The 25064-nt window shown below is 44.8% G+C and overlaps 1 protein-coding gene across 5 annotated transcripts in view; it reads right to left on the bottom strand.

Moving 5' to 3' along the window:
- Positions 1-25064, bottom strand: part of LOC121571972 (ras/Rap GTPase-activating protein SynGAP) — a 91829-nt gene that overhangs the window by 6590 nt on the left and 60175 nt on the right. For all 5 annotated transcript variants that reach the window (XM_041883785.1, XM_041883786.1, XM_041883788.2 and 2 more), the window contains 15 exons: positions 19474-19568; positions 18672-18793; positions 18236-18389; positions 17948-18046; positions 17569-17808; positions 17103-17438; positions 16791-16935; positions 16365-16509; positions 15984-16220; positions 14334-14535; positions 10447-10637; positions 9927-10131; positions 7503-8120; positions 6472-6993; positions 5935-6102 (listed from right to left, as the gene is read on the bottom strand). In XM_041883785.1, the coding sequence (XP_041739719.1) occupies positions 5935-6102; positions 6472-6993; positions 7503-8120; positions 9927-10131; positions 10447-10637; positions 14334-14535; positions 15984-16220; positions 16365-16509; positions 16791-16935; positions 17103-17438; positions 17569-17808; positions 17948-18046; positions 18236-18389; positions 18672-18793; positions 19474-19568 (3479 nt within the window). The remainder of the gene's footprint in view (positions 1-5934; positions 6103-6471; positions 6994-7502; positions 8121-9926; positions 10132-10446; positions 10638-14333; positions 14536-15983; positions 16221-16364; positions 16510-16790; positions 16936-17102; positions 17439-17568; positions 17809-17947; positions 18047-18235; positions 18390-18671; positions 18794-19473; positions 19569-25064) is intronic.

The raw sequence follows: 25064 nt of genomic DNA, 5'->3' as shown, positions 1-25064 counted from the left end.
TTGGAGAGGCTGGCGGTCTCCTTCCTGGGCTATTGGATATCCACCGCGGGAGTGGAGATGGAAGAACAGAGGGTCAGTGCAGTACGGTCGTGGCCTGTTCCCTCCAACATCAAGGCAGTGCAGCGCTTCCTAGGTTTTGCCAACTATTTCAGTTGCTTCATTAGGGGTTTCAGCACAGTGGTGGCCCCTCTCACCTCCCTCCTGAAGGGAGGTCCTCGACAGCTGTGCTGGACTGGGGAGGCCAACGAAGCCTTTTGTGCGCTCAAGGAACGGTTTACGAACGCACCGGTTCTGGCTCACCCTGACCCGTCTCTGCCGTTCATCGTGGAGGTGGATGCCTCTGAGGTTCGAGTAGTGTTCTCTCCCAATGTACTGGGTCGCCACCTTAACTCCATCCATGCGCCTTCTACTCATGGAAGCTGTCTCCCGCGGAGCGTAATTACAAAGTGGGGGATCATGAGTTGTTGGCCATCAAGAAGGCGCTAAAGGCATGGCGCACTGGCTGGAAGGTGCTCGACACCCATTCCTTGTCTGGACGGACCTTGGGCAGAATACGCACAAAACTCACTCCGTCACTCCTCCACTAACCTCACACTCTTTCAGTGTGTTCTAGGCTATTAGACGGCCCTGGCACCCTGGCACCGTAGCCAGATCGAGGCTCCTGCGGTGGACAATTGGTTCTGCCGCGCCAAGGAGGTATGGAACACAGTGCACACCCGTCTCCAGCTTTCACCCTGGTGACATGGTCGGGCTTTCTATGAAGGACCTGCCCCTCCGCCTGCCCTGCCGGAAGCTGAGCCCGCGGTTTGTGGGGCTGTTCAAAGTCCTGAGGAGAATCAATGAGGTAACGTACAGATTATAGCTCCCTGTCAATTACCGTATCTCACCCTCATTTCATGTATCTCTCCTCAGGCCGGTGGCAGCTGGTCCCTTGGCTAGCGCTGGACCCCACGACGCACCTCCCCCCTCCCTTGGACGTCGAGGGAGCCCCAGCATACTTTGTCCACAGCCTGTTGGACTCTAGGCGTCGTGGGGGGTCTGTCCAGTACCTGGTCGACTGGGAGGGGTACTGTCCCGAAGAGCGGTGCTGGGTTCCGGCGCAGGACATCCTGGAAAATTCTCTCATACGGGATTTCCACAGACGTCGTCCCGACCGACCCACACTGCGTCTCCAGGATCGTCCCCAAGGTTGGCAGCGTCCCGCTGCTGGAGGGGGAGGGGTGGTTACTGTCACACCAGCCTTCGCTTTGGCTCCCCCTCCTGTCCAGCTCAGGCGTTCGGCATCGCCGGCCTTCTAGCTGCTGCCGAACCTGCTGCTGGTAAACGCCCTTCACTCATCAACCCCGGACTTGTCTCGTCATCATTACACACACCTGGTTCCAATCCCCACTCTATCACTGTATATATACTCCCTCTGTCATTTGTCTTTGTCGGTCATTGTATATGTTGCTTGTTTGTATCAAATGATAGCCTACAATGGCATATACAGTGGGGGAAAAAAAGTATTTAGTCAGCCACCAATTGTGCAAGTTCTCCCACTTAAAAAGATGAGAGAGGCCTGTAATTTTCATCATAGGTACACGTCAACTATGACAGACAAATTGAGAGAGAAAAATCCAGAAAATCACATTGTAGGATTTTTTATGAATTTATTTGCAAATTATGGTGGAAAATAAGTATTTGGTCACCTACAAACAAGCAAGATTTCTGGCTCTCACAGACCTGTAACTTCTTCTTTAAGAGGCTCCTCTGTCCTCCACTCGTTACCTGTATTAATGGCACCTGTTTGAACTTGTTATCAGTATAAAAGACACCTGTCCACAACCTCAAACAATCACACTCCAAACTCCACTATGGCCAAGACCAAAGAGCTGTCAAAGGACACCAGAAACAAAATTGTAGACCTGCACCAGGCTGGGAAGACTGAATCTGCAATAGGTAAGCAGCTTGATTTGAAGAAATCAACTGTGGGAGCAATTATTAGGAAATGGAAGACATACAAGACCACTGATAATCTCCCTCGATCTGGGGCTCCACGCAAGATCTCACCCCGTGGGGGTCAAAATGATCACAAGAACGGTGAGCAAAAATCCCAGAACCACACGGGGGACCTAGTGAATGACCTGCAGAGAGCTGGGACCAAAGTAACAAAGCCTACCATCAGTAACACACTACGCCGCCAGGGACTCAAATCCTGCAGTGCCAGACGTGTCCCCTGCTTAAGCCAGTACATGTCCAGGCCCGTCTGAAGTTTGCTAGAGTGCATTTGGATGATCCAGAAGAGGATTGGGAGAATGTCATATGGTCAGATGAAACCAAAATAGAACTTTTTGGTAAAAACTCAACTCAGTCGTGTTTGGAGGACAAAGAATGCTGAGTTGCATCCAAAGAACACCATACCTACTGTGAAGCATGGGGGTGGAAACATCATGCTTTGGGGCTGTTTTTTCTGCAAAGGGACCAGGACGACTGATCCGTGTAAAGGAAAGAATGAATGGGGCCATGTATCGTGAGATTTTGAGTGAAAACCTCCTTCCATCAGCAAGGGCATTGAAGATGAAACGTGGCTGGGTCTTTCAGCATGACAATGATCCCAAACACACCGCCCGGGCAACGAAGGAGTGGCTTCGTAAGAAGCATTTCAAGGTCCTGAGTGGCCTAGCCAGTCTCCAGATCTCAACCCCATAGAAAATCTTTGGAGGGAGTTGAAAGTCCGTGTTGCCCAGCGACAGCCCCAAAACATCACTGCTCTAGAGGAGATCTGCATGGAGGAATGGGCCAAAATACCAGCAACAGTGTGTGAAAACCTTGTGAAGACTTACAGAAAACATTTGACCTGTGTCATTGCCAACAAAGGGTATATAACAAAGTATTGAGAAACTTTTGTTATTGACCAAATACTTATTTTCCACCATAATTTGCAAATAAATTCATGAAAAATCCTACAATGTGATTTTCTGGAGAAAAAAAATCTCATTTTGTCTGTCATAGTTGACGTGTACCTATGATGAAAATTAAGGCCTCTCTCATCTTTTTAAGTGGGAGAACTTTCACAATTGGTGGCTGACTAAATACTTTTTTTCCCCACTGTACATTAATAGGCTACTTGATGGCCAACAGAGGCAAACGTATAATTCTTCACATTTAGCCTAATGTCCGTTTCATTGAGGACTTTTCCCCATAAAAAGAACCACACGAGGGAATTCCATAACTTCCATTTCAAATGTCCACTCGGGCAGCCCCGGAGACCCAAGAATTGAGCATGCATCCATAAAGCACTTCGCTTGATACAGTTTTATTTAAGCAGTCAACATTAGAATGCAGTTTAAACCACGAATTTATGTAATGCGCTATAGTGCGCCCAAAGTCCTTTTCCAGTGCTTTGTCTCCATTATTTCTTGATGTGCATCAGTTCTAGCGTGTTAATGTTTTATGGAAAAGGGTTGGAAATAGGTGTCTCCATAATGACAATCTAAATCGCCTACTTACAACTGGTAAAAAGTTGTCACAATGTGCGCGCATGCTGCTCTCTTGACTCAGCCAATGGCTGTAGTGATCACTCACTCAGCAACAGCCTGCCTCACTGCCTGACAGTCAGCAGCAGGTCACAGTGAAATATATTTTTAAGAGAAATGTCATGGCGACCATGGTGCAACTTAGAAATAGCCCGTAACCGCAACCCGCGACAAATACATTTTCACCCGCGACATCGTTTTCAAAGTAGACCAATTTGACGGGAAAACCACGAACATGGCAACACTGACTAACTAGAACATCCCGAAATGGGCACATAAATACATTTGGCCACACCCATTCTTTGCACACAGGCTAGGTACTGTATATCTCTGCACGCTAAAGCGCGCGCATTCACACAACATTAAACTCGCCATATGCTCGCCAAACAAAGACAAAGAAAGAAATTGACAGTACACTGGTAAATGCAATTCAATAAACCAAAAGTTATTTATCACAAGTGTTGCGCAGTTTGTGAGCTCTCCAAACAACGTTTCCACTTGGAGAATGGTATGAATGTACATTATATTTAATGAATTATTAACATTTCCGTAACCAAACATTCTAAATTAATGGGGGAATATGTTGGGATTAACAGTAACTTGAATATTGACAGTAACTTGAACTTGAATCACTGATGAATATATATTTCACGGGGCATTGATAAACATTGACAAAGAATTGACACAATGAAAAAAATAGTGTGCACGAATTGACGGGAATCAGTGTGCAATAGTGGAGAGAGAAGTGCCTGTAGCACGTCTTCGCCACACACCACTTCCCTTATTCCGGTCTCGACATTTTAAATTATGCCCGAGACACGTTCCTCACACATAAGCAGTAACCCCATAAACATTGTCAGGACGTAGCAGTTGTCACTTTTCTTTCAAGAGAAATCATTACGTTTCAGTATTTCTAACCACCCCCCTTAAATGCGCACACTACCCAAACTAATGGCAGAATGGCACATTCCAAACGAGCACTGGGTACATGATACATATTGACCAACATGGTATGTCCATTTGGTGAATGTAGATTGGCAAATAAAGGAACATCATAGCAGTTGCTCGGAGGCAGATGGACACTTTGCCCAGGCCCTAAACACTGTCCACTAACCTTTTGGCGATGCGGGGGCCTTTGTTGAAGCAGGTAAGGGAGCATTCTCTCCCGAACGATGCACAGTGGAGACTGGGGTTGTCTCCAGACCCCCCAGCAGTGACACAACTTCCGTGCCACACCCAGGAACATTTTTGCGGTGCAGTCATTTTCTCTCCAAGCCCAGGGAAAGGGTCAGATCACACACTCTCCTCTCCAGGCTCCTGAGAGAGCTCGGTCATAATCAATTCAGTGTCAGCCATCATAGGGCAGACACTCCTGCAGAGCAGAGGAGCAGGAGGGAGGCAGTTTGGCCTCCAACACTGCGTGCTCACCAGGGCCCGACTGGTAAACTTGACCCTGCCCTTATAAATCAAAATCAAATATTACAGGCGGAGGCGTGTTACGTTATTCACTTAGCCTACCACAGAGATGAGAAGCGTTTTTTCCCGCTTTTTATGGAAACCCAAAGGAGTCTTACCTAACCGCCCCAGTGGCTTTCCATAGCCCCCCTACACAGCGCTCTGTCCATTGTGCTGACACAGCGCAGCAGAGATACACTTTTTTCCGCCAACCTGTCACTCAATCATTTGAACTTTTTTGCTATTTTTATATAGGGACATAAAATTAAAACTGAGGGGGCACAAGTTTGAACTGAGGGGGCTAAGCCCCCTTTAGCCCCCTCGTGGAGCCGGGTACAGTATTAAGGCTGACCCCAATGTTTCAGCGCTCCTACAATACACTTTATTCCCCACCTGTAACGTCGTATTCCCCACTTTTACACAGTGTGAAAACTATGAACCATCTGGTAGGTGAGGAATTACATTAATTCAAGGGGGATACCTAGTCAGTTGCACAACGGAATGCATTCAACTGAAATGTGTCTTCCGCATTTAACCCAACCCTTCTGAATCAGAGAGGTGCGGGGGCTGTCTTAATCAACGCAATTGGCACATTTGTTGGGGGTTAACTGCCTTGCTCAAGGGCAAAACAGCAGCTCTTTCCACCTTGCAGATTCGAACCAGCGACCTTTTGGTTACTGGTCCAACACTCTTAACCGCTAGGCTTCCTGCATTCCTTTCTTCAAGGAACATTTAATTCAAGGAACAGTCTATCAATATTTTCTGGTCCCAATCCTGGAACATCAAATTATGACATAGAGTGAAAGTTTTCCTTTGACCCTGTCATAATATTCTTGGAACATCATGCTGGGGGTCAAATGTTACCATACAACCAAATGAAAATCAGATAAAGACATTCCATTATAATCTAGGAACCTTCTTTTATTTACCAGAGAGGCTGTCATCCCCCCAAAAATGGACTCACCCTATCCATGCGTGACTCGTCCATGCTCTTGGAGTACTCCTTCATCTTGAGGTCCTCAAGGTTAGATGAGCTACGCAATATTTCAATGTCGGCAGAGAGGTGTGGCATGTTGGACACCCAGGCCACAGTGCGCTCGTTGGGGGTCAGGGTGGAGGGGGACTGAGAACCCTGAAAGCAAAGAGGCAAGATGATACAGGAAGAGGATCAGAAATCGCATGATCCTGCTATCAAGATTATTAAGACTAAAAGGTACTCCTATCTCGGAAAGTATTTAGGAAAGCTTGTGATGTGTTCTAATCTGTTAAGCGTTGACGGCATATTGCTTAAATTACTAGATCAAACAGCAACACTTTTCTGTGCTTTTTGGTTGGCTATCCATCTTCTACATGTATCTCTATGCACTTACCTTTGGACAAGTACTTAGATTTGGACAATATACAATAATGTTCAAACAATAGCCTTCAATACATAATCAGATTGTCTTTGATGTTACATTTACATTACATTACATACTTTTACATAATGTGAATAATAGACCTGTTTATTGACTGTGGGCTTGAGCAGATGCTGCTGTGGAGGCTGCTGCTGGGACTGCTGCTGAGGCTGCTTGGTGCTCTTAGTCGGGGTGTCTGTGGTCTGAGGCTGCTTGGTGCTCTTAGTTGGGGTGTCTGTGGTCTCTCCGTTGCCCCCTTGTGGTGCCCCCTGGCCGTCCCTGGCAGAGCTCGACTGGTGCGGGAGCCCAGGGGCTGGGCAGTCAGACGGTTTGACAGACAGCTGCTGCTGCTGTTGTTGCTGCGGAGAGGGCTGCCTGCCGCCAAAGCTGGACTCGGGCGACTGGAGAAGGAGGTTCCTGCTCTGGGGGCGGGCCTTGGGAGGGGTGGAGGTGGCCCCGGGGCTGATGGACAGCTGGGATTTGAGGCGCTGCGGGGGAGGCGGTGCTACGGAGCCATGACGGACAGGGTGCACGGTGGAAGGGGGAGTGGCCAAGGAGGTGGGAGTGCCTGTGCCTGTTGCCGTCTGAGGGGTCATGCCCATAAGAATCTGCTGCTGGAGATTCTCCTGAGAGAGAGAGGGTGGGCGGGAAAAGGAAGAGAGGGAGACAGAGGGAGGGGGGGCAGTAAATATAAGTGGAGAGACGAGGACGTGAGGAATGGTTGTGAAGTCAATTTAATTGGACAATCCTTTTGTTCATGCATGTCTAACTTGTTTTTCAAGCATCTGCTCATACAAACAATAGGCAGATACATTTCACTATCAATGTCTCTAAAAAGTGACTGCTGGGTCATTCCTGTACATTTATTTTGAAATTATATGAAATATCAATTTAAATCCATGATGGGGTTTATCAATGCAACAGACCACAACAACAGTTTGCAACAGTCAGATTGCTAAATGTAATGTCTGCATGAGGTGTTACATGCATTGTGTGGTGTATGTATGTTTAGTATGAAGAGATGTATTCTTGTTATCGTGCACTTAGGCTCTGACAGTGTCATCTGAAATGCTGCTACCGGAATGAATGAAATTCAATTGAAATTAAATGACTGATATTTTCCTGGAATACAGACCTGCACTTGCAGCGAAAGCTGGCGCTGGGCGTATTCAGCGTTCTGGTTCTGCCGCGTGTAGTCGTCACTGTAGCTGTGAGAATGGACAATACTGGGCTGCACCAGACTGCTCTGTGGCCGCAGGGCCGACAGGTCCTCGCTGCGCGAGAAGCCACCGTGGCCGAATGCCCTCATGTAGCCCTGTTGGTGGTGGGCATTGTCAAGCTCCGGGGCCAGCAGGAGCGGAGGGGGAGGTGGCTGGGCCTGAGGACGACTGTGGGGCTGACCCCGAGGGCCGTCGGCAGCCAGATGGAAGAGGGGGTTCTGGAAGGAGAGGGGGAAGTGCATGGCGGCTGCCGCATGCTGCTGCTGCTGGGAGAGAGAGTCGGTGGGACCCCCCATGTGGTGGAGGGGTCCCCCCATCTGGCTCAGCCTCAAGCCAGAGCCCCCCGAGCCGCCAGCGGACATGTGGCCTCCCATGCGAAGCGGGCCACCCAGGTTCCCGAAACTGTGGCCCAGGCCTGCTATGGAGGCCTGGGAGGAGTTGAGCATATCGCCCACCGAATGGAGGTTGGAAATGCTGTTCATCCGTGAGTCCTGCAGGTCCATCATGGACACACTTTTGTTCACACTGAGGACCTAGGAGAGAGAGATCATAACCTGTCAACTGGAATAACCTATTATTATGTCACTTATGACCCAAAAATGTTCACTATTTAGTGATTGGGATAATTCATACAGTGAGGGAAAAAAGTATTTGATCCCCTGCTGATTTTGTACGTTTGCCCACTGACAAAGACATGATCAGTCTATAATTTTAATGGTAGGTTTATTTGAACAGTGAGAGACAGAATAACAACAAAAAATCCAGAAAAACGCATGTCAAAAATTTTATAAATTGATTTGCATTTTAATGAGGGAAATAAGTATTTGACCCCTCTGCAAAACATGACTTAGTACTTGGTGGCAAAACCCTTGTTGGCAATCACAGAGGTCAGACATTTCTTGTAGTTGGCCACCAGGTTTGCACACATCTCAGGAGGGATTTTGTCCCACTCCTCTTTGCAGATCTTCTCCAAGACATTAAGGTTTTGAGGCTGACGTTTGGCAACTCGAACCTTCAGCTCCCTCCACAGATTTTCTATGGGATTAAGGTCTGGAGACTGGCTAGGCCACTCCAGGACCTTAATGTGCTTCTTCTTGAGCCACTTCTTTGTTGCCTTGGCCGTGTGTTTTGGGTCATTGTCATGCTGGAATACCCATCCACGACCCATTTTCAATGCCCTGACTGAGGGAAGGAGGTTCTCACCCTAAATTGGACGGTACATGGCCCCGTCCATCGTCCCTTTGAGTTGGTGAAGTTGTCCTGTCCCCTTAGCAGAAAAACACCCCCAAAGCATAATGTTTCCACCTCCATGTTTGACGGTGGGGATAGTGTTCTTGGCAGCATTCCTCCTCCTCCAAACACGGCGAGTTGAGTTGACGCCAAAGAGCTCGATTTTGGTCTCATCTGACCACAACACTTTCACCCAGTTCTCCTCTGAATCATTCAGATGTTCATTGGCAAACTTCAGATGGCCCTGTATATGTGCTTTCTTGAGCAGGGGGACCTTGCAGGATTTCAGTCTTTCACGGCGTAGTGTGTTAGCAATTTTTTTCTTGGTGACTATGGTCCCAGCTGCCTTGAGATCATTGACAAGATCCTCCCATGTAGTTCTGGGCTGATTCCTCACCGTTCTCATGATCATTGCAACTCCACGAGGTGAGATCTTGCATGGAGCCCCTGGCCGAGGGAGATTGACAGGTCTTTTGTGTTTCTTCCATTTGCGAATAATCGCACCAACTGTTGTCACCTTCTCACCAAGCTGCTCGACGATGGTCTTGTAGCCCATTCCAGCCTTGTGTAGGTCTATAATATTGTCCCTGACATCCTTGGAGAGCTCTTTGGTCTTGGCCATGGTGGAGAGTTTGGAATCTAATTGATTGATTGCTTCTATGGACAGGTGTCTTTTATACAGGTAACAAACTGAGATTAGGAGCACTCCCTTTAAGAGTGGGCTCCTAATCTCAGCTCGTTACCTGTATAAAAGACACCTGGGAGCCAGAAATCTTTCTGATTGAGAGGGGGTCAAATACTTATTTCCTTCATTAAAATGCAAATCAATCTATAACATTTTTTACATGCGTTTTTCTGGATTTTTGTTGTTGTTATTCTGTCTCTCACTGTTCAAATAAACCTACCATTCAAATTATAGACTGATCATTTCTTTGTCAGTGGGCAAACGTACAAAATCAGCAGGGGATCAAATACTTTTTTCCCTCACTGTATCTAAATTGTGAGGTATATTATGAGTTGTAATATACTGTATGTGTCCAACTCAAAGTTTTTGGTAGTTAATTCATTGATGGCTGCTAGTGGCAATAAATCAATGCATCAGTGTTTACCTTTGGGTCTGGCTCAGTGATGTCAGAACTGCTGGTGCAGTACGCAGGGCTGGACCGAGCCAAGGGGGGACGGGTCACGTAGAAAACGTCCTTTGAACCGCGGGGGTCTCGTTCCACAAAGCTTCCCATGCTGACGTGAGACGAGAGGACCCCACCCCCAGATAATGCCGAGGTTGGGGAGGGGAGACGGGAGATGTCTATTGAGCTGGGGGAGGATCATCACCATTATCTATCATTATTACCATTGTCAGGGGCTGTATTTGAAAGCTATTGTAAAGTATACATTTTAGGCTCACACCTCACCCCTCTTTGCGTCAACATTGTTTATTTACAAATACTCAAACAACAACAATGAAATTGTACAATCATAGCTGTTGGATTACGATAAGGGTGAACCAGTACTAAATTAATAAGGCATTTATAATTTACATTCTTCAAGAATCAATGCGTATCAATTGAAATTACCATTGAACCTCAAGAAATCTTACGCAGATTATGCCTTTAAACTCGGAGCAGTTACCTGTTGAGATCCCGCATCATGAGGCTCTGGAAATCAGATGATACCAGGCGATTGGAGGAAGGCCGTGTGATGAGCCTGTCCTGCTGTCTGTCTGTCTGGTGGCTGGCCTGCCGGTGGAGCTGGGGGTTCCTCAAGGCTACACTGATGTCATTCAGCAGACGTGGCAAGGGGCCAAGCTTCAGAATAGCGTCCTGGGAGACAAAGTATAATGAAAAGATTGGACAGTTTATCTCCAATTCTGTCCTTTCTCGCGAAATGTGCACTTCCATTCATGGATTTAAAAGGAAAATACTGTTATAAGAAATGTGGTAGAACCTCTATCTAGCGCAGGACGGTTCATTTCCGGTCCTGGAGTGCCAAAACACCTGCTTTTCATCCCGTCCTACTAACCAGGGACTGATTCAGACCTGGGACACCAGGTAAGTGCAATTAACTACCAGTTAAAAACAGAAACCAGAAGTGTATCAGCCATCCAGAACCGGAATTGAGCCCTGATCTAGCCCATGCCTCCACCAATCCAATGCTTATAAATGAGTGGGGAGGAGTGCATAAGTGTACATCTCTGGAGAAAGGACAGAGAATTGGGATACAGGGATCATGGAGAGACTCTGGCTACATCCCAAATAGTCTAGAGCGGCTTCTTTTCCTCTCATTCATCTACACTGAGGTGAAAGGACTGAGCAGGCGAAAGCAGATGTCAACCATATTGCTATCACCTGTTTTGTGTTCTCAGAACAGTGCACATGGAGGAAGGGAGACGAAGAGAGGAAGCCACTGTAGACTATTGAGATGCATCCATGGGCTCAATTAAAACAAACGTGTTCAGTCGCTCACGCCACTCATTGATTACATGGGGAATCCCAATAGTTGGAGGTGTCCAATATTTCAGTTGAGGTGTGGATTTTGCAGATGTTGTGTCCTTTAAGAAAAGGCTTGCCTAATCTGTTCTCAGACAATTAAAAGTGATTTCCCCTTCCCCTCGTTCACTCCCCTTTCAGTTTCACTTAAATTATATTTACCAGTTCTCCAAAACATTTACATGCTCCCTCTAAAATGGATTCTGCCATTTTAAAGTGAACAGAGACGAGGGAACCAAAATAGAAGTGGAATTCAGCCAAGTGAACAGCGGGAGTGGAGGGAGTGAAAATACAAATGGATTTTAGCCAAGAGATGGTAAGAGAAGAGGCATAAAGAGGTGGGGGAAGGAAACCAATAGCAGGAGGTATATCAGCAGAAGAAAAGCGTATTACATCTGTATTACAGCCACTTGATATTTATTTGTATACTTCAAAGACGCAAATGGAAATGCAGAAAATAGAAAAAACATTTGTTTTGACAATAAAAGGCATGCCTCATGCCTTACTGCTTCACTAACATGCTCCTCCTCATGTGGCCAGTGTAGCAGGCAGCATTGAAAACAGCAGGAGTGTAATCAGTCGTGGCTCAAGCCGTGCCATTTTTTGGGGGCAGGTGTAGCATTGCTGTTACCTTGATCAGCTGGAGATGGGAAAATATTCAGCAACTCTTGGAGGACAATAGATTTTGTCCTAAAAAAAACGTACTTATTATTAAAACCAATGCATTTAGGATGCAATATCCCGAGGAAGGGTACAGTATATGCCAAAATACAGTGGGGAAAAAAAGTATTTAGTCAGCCACCAATTGTGCAAGTTCTCCCACTTAAAAAGATGAGAGAGGCCTGTAATTTTCATCATAGGTACACGTCAACTATGACAGACAAAATGAGAAAAAAAAATCCAGAAAATCACATTGTAGGATTCTATTATGAATATATTTGCAAATTATGGTGGAAAATAAGTATTTGGTCAATAACAAAAGTTTCTCAATACTTTGTTATATACCCTTTGTTGGCAATGACACAGGTGAAACGTTTTCTGTAAGTCTTCACAAGGTTTTCACACACTGTTGCTGGTATTTTGGCCCATTCCTCCATGCAGATCTCCTCTAGAGCAGTGATGTTTTGGGGCTTTCACTGGGCAACACGGACTTTCAACTCCCTCCAAAGATTTTCTATGGGGTTGAGATCTGGAGACTGGCTAGGCCACTCCAGGACCTTGAAATGCTTCTTACGAAGCCACTCCTTCGTTGCCCGGGCGGTGTGTTTGGGATCATTGTCATACTGAAAGACCCAGCCACGTTTCATCTTCAATGCCCTTGCTGATGGAAGGAGGTTTTCACTCAAAATCTCACGATACATGGCCCCATTCATTCTTTCCATTACACGGATCAGTCGTCCTGGTCCCTTTGCAGAAAAACAGCCCCAAAGCATGATGTTTCCACCCCCATGCTTCACAGTAGGTATGGTGTTCTTTGGATGCAACTCAGCATTCTTTGTCCTCCAAACACGACGAGTTGAGTTTTTACCAAAAATATCTATTTTGGTTTCATCTGACCATATGACATTCTCCCAATCCTCTTCTGGATCATCCAAATGCACTCTAGCAAACTTCAGACGGGCCTGGACATGTACTGGCTTAAGCAGGGGGACACGTCTCGCACTGCAGGATTTGAGTCCCTGGCGGCGTAGTGTGTTACTGATGGTAGGCTTTGTTACTTTGGTCCCAGCTCTCTGCAGGTCATTCACTAGGTCCCCCCGTGTGGTTCTGGGATTTTTGCTCACCGTTCTTGTGATCATTTTGACCCCACGGGGTGAGATCTTGTGTGGAGCCCCAGATCGAGGGAGATTATCAGTGGTCTTGTATGTCTTCCATTTCCTAATAATTGCTCCCACAGTTGATTTCTTCAAACCAAGCGGCTTACCTATTGCAGATTCAGTCTTCCCAGCCTGGTGCAGGTCTACAATTTTGTTTCTGGTGTCCTTTGACAGCTCTTTGGTCTTGGCCATAGTGGAGTTTGGAGTGTGACTGTTTGAGGTTGTGGACAGGTGTCTTTTATACAGATAACAAGTTCAAACAGGTGCCATTAATAGAGGTAACGAGTGGAGGACAGAGGAGCCTCTTAAAGAAGAAGTTACAGGTCTGTGAGAGCCAGAAATCTTGCTTGTTTGTAGGTGACCAAATATTTATTTTCCACCATAATTTGCAAATAAATTCATAAAAAATCCTACAATGTGATTTTCTGGATATTTTTTTCTCATTTTGTCTGTTCAAGTTGACGTGTACCTATGATGAAAATTACAGGCCTCTCTCATCTTTTTAAGTGGGAGAACTTGCACAATTGGTGGCTGACTAAATACTTTTTTTTCCCACTGTATATTGGTTTTAATAATGAATATGTTTTTTTAAGTCAACTTCCTTTGTCCTCCAAGATTTGCTCTCATTTTCCTTTTGCTATTTGGTTCATGTGCGGGGAGCGACAGTATTTTCTTAATGTAATGGCATGGATGATGACTAACCTTGCCTGAGACCTGAAGACTATGACAAGGCTTTAGGCTTTAGACTAGTGGGCATGTGTGTAGTGTGCAGAAGACCAGGGTTCAAACCTAGACGGTCACATTGCACATAATCTCGTTCCCAGACACTTCCACCCAAATGAACGAACAGTCTGGTGGACCAATGCGTCAAACTTGGCCTTCATTATCCAATTATACAGAAAGATCAGGAGAAATTTAGGCATCGGCTTAATCTACTAACCAATCATCTACCACAACACCTTCCCCCTAACCCTACCCCCTACATGTCATGTGTGCACCACACCTTCTTGCTCGGGTCCTGCCTCCATTTGGAGCCACGCCTCACAGTCGTGTGAGTCGCTCAAATTAAATGATGACATATACTTTTCTCATTAAGGTCACTCTCATAGAATTCTATGGTCACTCCCACTAAGGACAACTTTGAATGGTTGATGTCCCAGGCTTATATGCGCTGTGCACAATAGCCTGGGGACGAGGTTACATTCCACATTACCTTGCTCAGTTGGGCCATGACTTCCCACAGCAGGCTGTGGAGCACCGACAGCTCCTTGCCCAGGTCGATGTAGCCCTCGAAGCCCCCGGCGTTGCTCCCCGTGTCCATGTTGGAGATCTCGTACAGGAACTGCTGCATGGAGCCCCACTCCATCTCCAAAAACTCATTCATGAAACACATGTGGTCCTCTTTGCCACTAAACCTGAGGGGAGAATAGACAGCAGTGTGGAGGGAGCATTGAGAGAGAGAGAGAGTGGGAGAGTGGGGGAAAGACGAGAGAGACAGTGGGGTATAGAGAGAAATAAGTTCTCACAGACAGTGAAAGATTGAGGGAGAAAGGGACAAGATATATAGTATAGAGGAGTACAGATAAATAGAGATAAGGGGGTATGGAGCGATAACAAGAGAGGGGAGACAGACAGTGTGAGAATGCAAAGAATGAAAGAGCAGGAGAGGAAGATGGAAGGATACAGTATGAAAAACAGGTGATGGTGAGGGGGAGAATTGAATTATTCGTACTTTAACCTTGTAACAAGAATATCTAAAAAACAAATCATTTCTGTGCAGACAGACTTCTCCACCGTCTGAACATTTGTGCCATTGAAACCTGTTACGGTCACTTTTGTGAACAATCATCTTGTTTGTGGACAATCATGTTGGATGAATTCTTCATTCACTGTCCCCAAAGGAACAAAATATTTGGTAACACTTTATTTCACGCTGTGATATAATGCATTATGATGCAGTTATAATGCATAGTAAGATTTAAACAAGTCATAAGCATGTATGACCCCATTGTAATGTCGTGGAAATAGTGAATGGATTGGTTCCTGGAAGAGTAACTGATCGAGGACATAGATAATGACTTATCAAGGCTTGATTGGTAGTGGACATACTGAATAATTTGGGGAAAGGCAGGTTAATTGGTACAGGACAGGTGAGGGGAGGCTAAATGTGAGGGAAGGCTAAAATAAAGGTTATGTTAAAAGAAAGGCTAAGATAAATGTAAGAGAAGGCTAAAAGAAAGGTAATACTAAAAGAAAGGGAAAGCTATGTGGGAGTAAATTGTACATAGGAGGAAAGGCTAAAAATAAAGTTCATTGTAAATGAAAGGGAAGGCTGAATGTGAGGGAATGATAAATGAAAGGGAATGATAAATGAAAGGGAATGATAAATGAAAGGGAAGGTTACATGAAATGGAATGATAAATGAAAGGGAAGGTTACATGAAAGGGAATGATAAATGAAAGGGAAGGTTACATGAAAGGGAATGATACATGAAAGGGAATGATAAATGAAAGGGAAGGTTACATGAAAGGGAATGATAAATGAAAGGGAATGATAAATGAAAAGGAAGGGAAGGTTACATGAAAGGGAATGATAAATGAAAGGGAATGTTACATGAAAGGGAATGATACATGAAAGGGAATGTTACATGAAAGGGAATGATACATGAAAGGGAATGATAAATGAAAGGGAAGGTTACATGAAAGGGAATGATAAATGAAAGGGAATGATAAATGAAAAGGAAGGGAAGGTTACATGAAAGGGAATGATAAATGAAAGGGAATGTTACATGAAAGGGAATGATATATGAAAGGGAATGATAAATGAAAGGGAAGGTTACATGAGAGAGAAGGTAGTGACTGACTTGGAGAAGCTGGCCAGGTTCTGCACCACCTTGGCGATGAGGGTAAGAGTGCGGGATGTCCGCTCTCCGGGGTACTCCTGGGTGAGGTTGAAGAGAGAGGGCGACATGATGGCGGGACACAGGAAGCGTAGAAAGAGGGAGGAGCTGATGAGGCGGTCTGCGATGTCCTCCCTTCCCCGCTCGGCACATCTGACCCTCCATGAGGCAAAGACATCCTTCAGCTCCCGCGGAAACACACTATAATAAAAGGGTAGGATAGAAGGACAGAATAGTACTTTATTTTCCATTGCAAATGTTTCTTTTTGTTTCACCATACTAGAAAGGATGCTGTGTTACTGACACATTTGTACAATGGCATAGTCATGTGGAAAAAGTTCTGACCAATGAGAGTTGACAATCTTGCAGAGTGCCAGCTCACAGCACATGCGAAGATTGGCTTGGTGGTCGGCGAGGACAGACGGTGGAGTGCGCATGGGATCCACTTCACAATTCTCCTCTGACTCGTATAATGCTCGAATGAACTCCCCTGTGAACGAGACAACGGTTCATTAATCCCCATCAGTATCTTCTTCTTCTTCATCATCATCACCATTGTCATCATAGTCTTCTGATCAACATCATTGTCACTCATCATTTCAAATACTTTAGCTGTGCTTGATTGAGCTTGCCTGTTCAATAAAAAAGCACAAGTAAACACTCAAAGTATTTGATCGATTTTCAATAGCATTTGAAACCATGTCTGGATTTGATCATTTCAGGTAATTCTACACTGGTATTGGTATACAATGAAATAATCTAGAGTTTTACCTATGGCATCCTTGAGGTACCGGTGCCCTATCAATTTGAGGTACTCCTCTATGGCTTTAGTAGCAAGGGTGTTCTCTCGAAAGATCAGATGCTGTCTGTCCATGAATCTATCCACCTCGCACATCGCCATGTCTGAAAGGAAGTCCTGTAAAAACAACATGCTCCTCAAACAAACAACACAAACACATTGTACAGCAGACCCAGCGGCCAGGAAAGATGCTACAGGCCTCATAAAAATAAAAATAAATCAGAAAGGGGTTACTCTCCAACAGGAGTGCTTGGCCACCCCTGCTTTAGTGCCTTCCTTCCTACCTTGGCCTTGCCTGTGCTCTGGAGAATGTGCACCAGCGCGAACGCCACCTCCTCTTTGCTTTTGACACTGAGCAGAGGCTCCAGCACGGCACACAGCGTACGGTAGTTATTGGTGATGTACTCGGCAAACTCCTTGTACAGCTCCATGGGCAGGATACTCATGGTCTGGTAGCGGGACTTGAGACGGATTGAGGCATTGATGACCTTGCCACCGCCTACACCGCCACCCTTAGCCAAAGCACTGGGCTGGATCACCGGGTACCACTGCTCCACAAACTGCCTGCCTGTGATGCTCGATATGGGGATAGTGACTAGGCCGAGGTACGTGCTCTTCTCCTAGGTTAGAGAACAGAATGGAGAATAGAATAGAAAGGAATATTTGAGTAACTCTGCAAACACAAAGATAGACAAAGAGAAATAGAACCACCATAGACAGACACACACACACACACACACACACACACACTTTGCGTCTCTTTTTGTCTGTCTCCTTGTAAAGGTGCAGGCGTAGGCTACGAATGGCAGGCAAGTTGTTGAACTCAAAGTGCTCGCCCCAGAAGACGGTGTCCGTGCGCGGCTTGCTGGTGGTGCGCGCATACAGCATGTCATCCAGACACAGCTCGCAATAGTACCGCTTCTTAGGCGGAAGGTCCCTGGCCTCAATGATCCACAGCTTAAGCACATTGTCCACCCTTCGACTGTTGTCCTAAAATGGGAGCATTGGAGAGAGAGCGAGAGGTGAAGAGTGCTGAAATTAATGGAGATGATCTTACAGTTTTTATTCCATAAAAGGCATTTTGAGTGTGGACTGCAGGCAGAGTCCTTATTCTTCAGTATTTGTTCACCTTGTTGGGCTTGACAGCTCTCTGTAGATTCTCAATCCATTTGTCTCTCTCAGCGGCCGAGCGGCAGGCAAAGCATTTTGTCCCTGAAATGGTGGTCACCTGCAGTCAAACAGACACATAGAAGTGAATTCATCAATTATATAGTTTGTTGCTTGTTAGTGTGTAACAGTTGATCAATTGTTGTCACCATGACACATCAACTGGGAAGACAGAGTTGTAATAACTGTTTTAGATTAGGAAAGATAGGAACGATACTATCCTCTATTCTTCTGGCAGCAGTGCACACACCTCAAAGCAGTACTCCTGGCCCAATATGCTGGAGTGGACAGGTTTGATGACAGCATCTTCATCCAGCGTGAGGTCCAGAGCCTCTGCTGCACTGCTAGGGGAGAGCAGGGACTCATGAGAGTGGGACTCCTTGAAGCTCTGCATTAGACGGGTCCTAGAGAGAGAAATAGAGAGAGAGAGAGAGAGAGAGAGAGAGAGACAGAGAGAGACAGGAGAGAGAGAGAGAGAGAGAGAGTTAAGGGAAACGGTGCTTTGAAACAAGCACTACTAAATATAATTTGGCACAAAAAGTAACCACTGTTACAATATATTTTACATATTGGAAAAGACCAGGTAAAAGACAAGAATAGGAGTGTAAAATAAAGCTTTACAGACTGTAGAATAGGGACCACAAGTGTACGTCACACATGCAAACTTTTGGGAAAGTGTTAGCTACCTCTCCTGATCAGCACTACGGAAACGGGGTAGAATCATGTGGCGGAAGCTGCTGGTTCGATCCAGTTTGGGCTGGCTCTTTGTCCTCTTGATGGAGCCCTTCAACTTTCGACTGAGGAAGCTCTGTTGGGGACAGGAGAGGAGACCATTACACAGGTGGGGATGTCCATTCCATAAAAAATGGAGTCATTTAGCAGAAGCTCTTGTAAGACGCTCCAGAGCGACTTACAATCAGTGCATTAAATCCTTCTTCAAAATAGGTGCTATCTGCAAAATCAGTGTTAGCACGTGTCCATGTTATTGTTGGTGGTGGTGATGGTTATGGTACTGATGGAGGTAAGGAGAAGAGGCAAGGAACCCACTTTTGAAATGTTTGTTTTTTGTTTCCTTCAGATGACCACTGGAGGAGGCTATTGGGCTACAGAAAAAGCAACAATGTCCATTCAATGATGTTGTTTCAGTGGGCTATGCCAATTCAGTCACTAAGATGGATAGTAAAGCCTATTTGAAGACTCGAAAACTCAATTGGTAGGAGTACTGTTCTGAGGCTGAACTGGTGTAACTGCTATGCTGTACTTTTAATTTGGAATCGGTAAATTAGTACCATTACTGTTAAACTACTATCTATTACTATTATTGATTCTACTCTGGACAAAAGAGAACATGGAGATGAGGGAGAATAATGATAGAGAGCAGGAAGGGAAGCTAATATGGGTGGGTAGAACTTTACTGTACGGCTCGGAATAAGTGGAAATGACACGATAATAACGGAAACAGGTAATATAGCATGTTCCCGTACTTACTTGTTGTCTGAAGGGTTGTGGGGGGGCAGTGGGAGGGGTTTCCATGCTTGGCTGTCTCGCAGTGGCAATGCTCTTCCTGCGAGCGCGAGTGTGCTCTGTGAGAGAGAGAGAGAAGGAACCCAAGAACCTTAAAAAGTCCAGTCTGAAACTGTAACTCAATATCCACTCTGACCATGGGGAAAAGTGCAAGAATAGTCTAAACAAAAAATACAAACACAAACAAAACTTTTGTTCTGAGAAGTTGAAAATACTGTAACATGATTTTCACTACCATTCTATATCTCCAGGTGAGCCAGTGCATGGTAGTGCCTTATTGTTTTGTTCATCAGTTGGGTGCAGGTTTAGTCTGGGCCATGTTCAACAGGCAAATGTTGTGGAATGTTGTAGATATAATAGTCAAGAATAGAGCTGATGTGACTACTAATTCTAAACGTCAGAGAGGCATGCTTGTTCTACATACTATCTGAACATTTTGCTGTGCTTAGTTCGCACATATCACGCCTATGGCCTGGCTCTCTCCTCTATTCCCTAGTCGTGCCAAAGGTTTGAAGGGGTGCGGCCAAGCTAAACGATGAAGAAATCACAAAGCTACAAAATAAAGAAATGCTAGCCATATGTCCACATCATATATGTCTACATTCAGAAGCAGTTACGAAAGTAGGCCACCAGCAAAATTACGTGAACATGGAAAATAACCACCAACTGACGGGCAGACTAAATGAAAGTACTCTTTGGCATATGGGCAGATGAGAATTATCATCTGAGTCAACGCTTTTCTGCCCCCATCTACATCGAGCCAAGCGACTGAGGGAGCTTCAGTTGGCTAGCCAACTGGGGGGGATGCCTATATAATCATATGATCAATTATATATGAATAGCACTGCCTCTACTCTACTATTATACAACCTATAACATAAGGTCATCGACTTTGTTAGTTAAAGCAATGGTAAATTAAATATCTCAAACCACCCCACCAAGATGGTTGCCAGACTGTAAACAAACAAGCTATTTTCTACCAATTATATTTCTATGGTTACACCAACATGCTTTATTCCCCCCTCAATATCTGACACTCAATATCTGACATTTTCCTCAGTTTCCCAGTAGAGCAATGGTAACCTTTGTAATACTTAAGGTACTATAAATACTCACTCTCCTTCTCATCTGTTCTTCCTCCCACACACTCTTTTACATAATTCCAGTGGTGTACTCCCCCTCCTCTCGTCTCTTTCTCTCTGTCATCCTCCCCTCTCCTCTGTACCCTCTCTTTTCTCTCCTTTTTCTTTTCATCCTGCTGTCTAACACATTTCGGCTCCTAGTCATTTCTCTAAGAAGTGCTACATATTTTAATGTGAGTTGATACATATCAATCAATGAAGTAAAAATAACAGACCCTAAAAGCAACCCCTTATTTAGGTTGTATACATACATAGATACATAATATAAAATAATATGCCATTTAGCAGACGCTTTTATCCAAAGCGACTTACAGTCATGCGTGCATACATTTTTGTGTATGGGTGGTCCCGGGGATCAACCCACTACCTTGGCGTTACAAGCGCCATGCTCTACCAGCTGAGCTACAGAGGACCCCAGATACATGCATGAACACACACACACACACACACACACACAAATACTCATGAAAGTCTCGACTGTAATTTTCATCTAAAAAAAATCATTGTTTAGAACAGTTTACACCTTAGATTTATACTGTATTGGAAACATTGTGCAATATGAGGTAGAGGTAGATTATCACAAAAATATAACTGTCCCTGCTGCCATGGCGGATGCTATTGGTACTATATCTGATGTTTAACACCTTTTCTGTCCTCAGAGTTGGTCATTTTAGGGAATTTGAATTTGGATTGGCTATCCCCGGCCTCAGATTAATTTAAGAGTATATGCATTGATTTTAATCTGACTCAAATGATCTCAAAACCCACACGGCTAAATGTGAAAAACCCTGGTAAATCTTCATTAATTGATTTAATTCTTATTAATAACCCCCATAAATATTTGTCTAGTGGAGTATTCTCATATGAGCTCAGTGATTATTGTCCCATAGTATGTATTAGAGATAGGAAACAGCAAAATACTAATCCTTGTTTAATTACTGCCCCCTAAATAAATACTGTACGTTTTCTGCTCAAGGGTTTTACATGACATTTAGCCACTGTCTCCTGTATTCCTGACCCTGAGTTGGCTCTAGAAAATTAATCCTCCATACTTATTCCTCTGGCTGATAAACACGCCCCTTTTAAACAATTCAGAGTCAAAGATAGATCAGACCCTTGGTTTTCTTCAGAGTTATCTGAGCTCATTCAGATGAGAAATCAGGCTTGGGCCAAAGCATGGAAAACTGACTCTGTAGTGGACTGGCAATCTTTCAGACAATTGAGAAACAGATGTACTATCTTGATTAAGAAAGCTAAATCAAATCTACTTTTTAAGCTCTGTCTATGATTCTGCTGGCAATCCTTCTAATTTTTGGAAAACAGTAAATGCACTGAAGCGTACAAATTCCTCTTCTTCCCTGCCTAAGCAAGTTCTGTCTGACTTTGGCATCATAACTGAGAAGAATGGGATAAGTGATGCTTTTAATCATAATTTTACCGTGGCAGGCTTTTTATTTGAGAGAAACGGTGGTGTAGTTGACCCTGGTCAGTCAGTAGACTGCTCTTCCCTCTGCTAGCCTCTAGCTGACTTGATGGTTAACCCGTCAACTTCTAGTGAATACAGGTGTGACGCTGTATTTCTTTGGCACACCTGTATTTGGGGAGTTTCTCCCATTCTTCTCTGCAGATCCTCTCAAGCTCTGTCAGGTTGGATGGGGAGCGTTGCTGCACAGCTATTTTTAGGTCTCTCCCAAGATGTTTGATCGGGTTCAAGTCCGAGCTCTGGCTGGGCCACTTAAGGACATTCAGAGACTTGTCCCGAAGCCACTCCTGCATTGTCTTGGCTGTGTGCTTAGGGTCGTTGTCCTGTTGGAAGGTAAACCTTCACCCCAGTCTGAGATCCTGAGTGCTTTGGAGCAGGTTTTCATCAAGGATCTCTCTGTACTTTGCTCCGTTCATCTTTCCCTCGATCCTGACTATTCTCCCAGTCCCTGCCGCTGAAAAACATTCCCACAGCATCATGCTGCCACCACCATGCTTCACCGTAGGGATGATGCCAAGTTTCCTCCAGACGTGACGCTTGGTATTCAGGTCAATGAGTTCAATCTTGGTTTCAATGGACCAGAGAATCTTGTTTCTCATGATCTGAGAGTCCTTTAGGTGCCTTTTTCGGCAAAGGCCAAGTGGGCTATCATGTGCCTTTTACTGAGTGGCTTCCGTCTGGCCACTCTACCATAAAGGCCTGATTGGTGGAGTGCTGCAGAGATGGTTGGATTTCTGGAAGTTTCTCCCATCTCCACAGAAGAACTCTGGAGCTCTGTCAGAGTGACCATCGGGTTCTTGGTCACCTCCCTGACCAAGACCCTTCTCCTTCGATTGCTCAGTTTGGCCGGGCGGCCAGCTAGGAAGAGTCTTGGTAGTTCTAAACTTCTTCCATTTAAGAATGATGGAGGCCACTGTGTTCTTGGAGACCTTCAATACTGCAGACCTTTCCCCAGATCTGTGCCTCGACGCAATCCTGTCTCGGAGCTCTACGGACAATTCCTTTGGTCTGAATACTTATGTAAATAAGGTATTACTGTTTTTGATTTGAAATAAATTGGCAAACATTTATAAAAACCTGTTTTCGCTTTGTCAATATGGGGTATTGTGTGTAGATTGTTGAGGGAAAAAATGTATTTAATCCATTTTAGAATAAGGCTGTAACGTAACCAAATGTGGAAAAAGGGAAGGGATCTGAATACCTTCCGGATGCACTGTATATATATTTTATATTTACAAAAAATATATATGGGAGATTGGAAATTATTACGGCCACAATCTATCTGCAATATTAAAGCTGATCTACCACCCCTGACCCTCCCCCCCCCCCCACAAAAAAAACAAGTATAATACAATATATATACTATGTGGACACCCCTTCAAATTAGTGGATTCGGCAACATCAGCCACACCCGTTGCTGACAGGTGTATTTATTCGAGCACACAGCCATGCAATCTCCATAGACAAGCATTGGCAGTAGAATGGCCTTACTCAGTGACTTTCAACGAGGCACCATCATAGGATGTCACCTTTCCAACAAGTCAGTTCATCAAATTTCTGCCCTGCTAGAGCTGCCCCGGTCAACTGTAAGTGCTGTTTTTGTGAAGTGGAAATGTCTAAGAGCAACAACGGCTCAGCCGCGAAGTGGTAGGCCACACAAGCTCACAGAACGGGACTACCGAGTTCCAAACTGCCTCTGGAAGCAACGTCAGCACAATAACTGTTCGTCGGGAGCTTCATGAAATGGGTTTCCATGGTCGAAAAGGATTAAATATGGAAAGAGGAAGTGTCACTGCCATTGTCAGCACTAAAACATTCTCATTGGCTTGTAGGTTTTTGTGGCTGCATTGCAAAACTATGTATGAAAAAAGACGAGAGGTATACTTTAATGCAATCCAAGGTTGTGAGCCTGAGCAGACTGATGAGAATGCATCAAACTACACAGGCCCCGTTTAGAATGACCTTGAACGTCCCTGCCACAGTGTGACTCAAAGCAGACAAAATCCTAAGTACCATAGACCATTATTTCCATATTATATTTGAACAACATTAGATGAAATCAGCATCACCAAAGATCCACCTTGTTTTCCATACATTTTTATTACATTTGACATTTTAGTCATTTAGCAGACACTCTTATCCAGACGCTCTTTCATTATCTAAAAATTTTAAACATTCTCCTCAATCTCAATCTCACACAGCTGGAACGGTGGAAAGGATATTTTCTAACAGCTAAGGATTACACCCTGGTGAAGCCTTTAAACCGGGTGTACACTAAACGATTAGCTGTTACAGACAAGTTTTTGAGATCAGAGACAAAATCCCCATGTTGTTGTCTAGTCGGAGCGCGTGGCCGTCACTGACGCCCATTTAATGTGAGCTGGTCAGAGACTCTGGTCAAAGGACTACCGATCTCATATTTGAGCAGTCCCAGATGTCCCGATATTTTCAAACATGTTTGATTGTATCGGCACAAAATCTGCAATGCTCTTGTAGTGTGAGATGTGCAACGACAAGTTTTGAGAACGGTGATCAGCAATATTTAATGAGAGCTCGCCAGAGAAGAAGGTCACATAGTATGCGTTTGTAATTGCCTTTAAACTAAGCCAAAGTGTCAAATCATTACAGCTCTGAAGTTTACAAGCAATGTAATTCAATTCAAAATGTTGCCTAGATATTTCAACTCTGTATGGCAAGTGTGAAGGTCTGACTGAAAACGTTTATGTGGCTGCTTTGAGCCACAGCTCATTGTAGCTACCTTAAATCTAATCACATCATCACATCGTTTTCGCGAGACAGCTTGGTATCGAGAATCCTCAAGACCATGTCAAGAACCTTGTAGTGTGTGACCTCCGTCTGTGCCACTTCATTTATTGTGAGCAACACTACGTTGTCAAGACAAAACTACCTTGAAGAAGGTCATTTAATGT

Source organism: Coregonus clupeaformis, chromosome 8, assembly GCF_020615455.1.
Source record: "Coregonus clupeaformis isolate EN_2021a chromosome 8, ASM2061545v1, whole genome shotgun sequence".
In the NCBI taxonomy this organism is placed as follows: Eukaryota; Metazoa; Chordata; class Actinopteri; order Salmoniformes; family Salmonidae; genus Coregonus; species Coregonus clupeaformis.
Note: the sequence above shows the minus strand (reverse complement) of the source record. Positions and strands in the feature narration are given on the sequence as shown.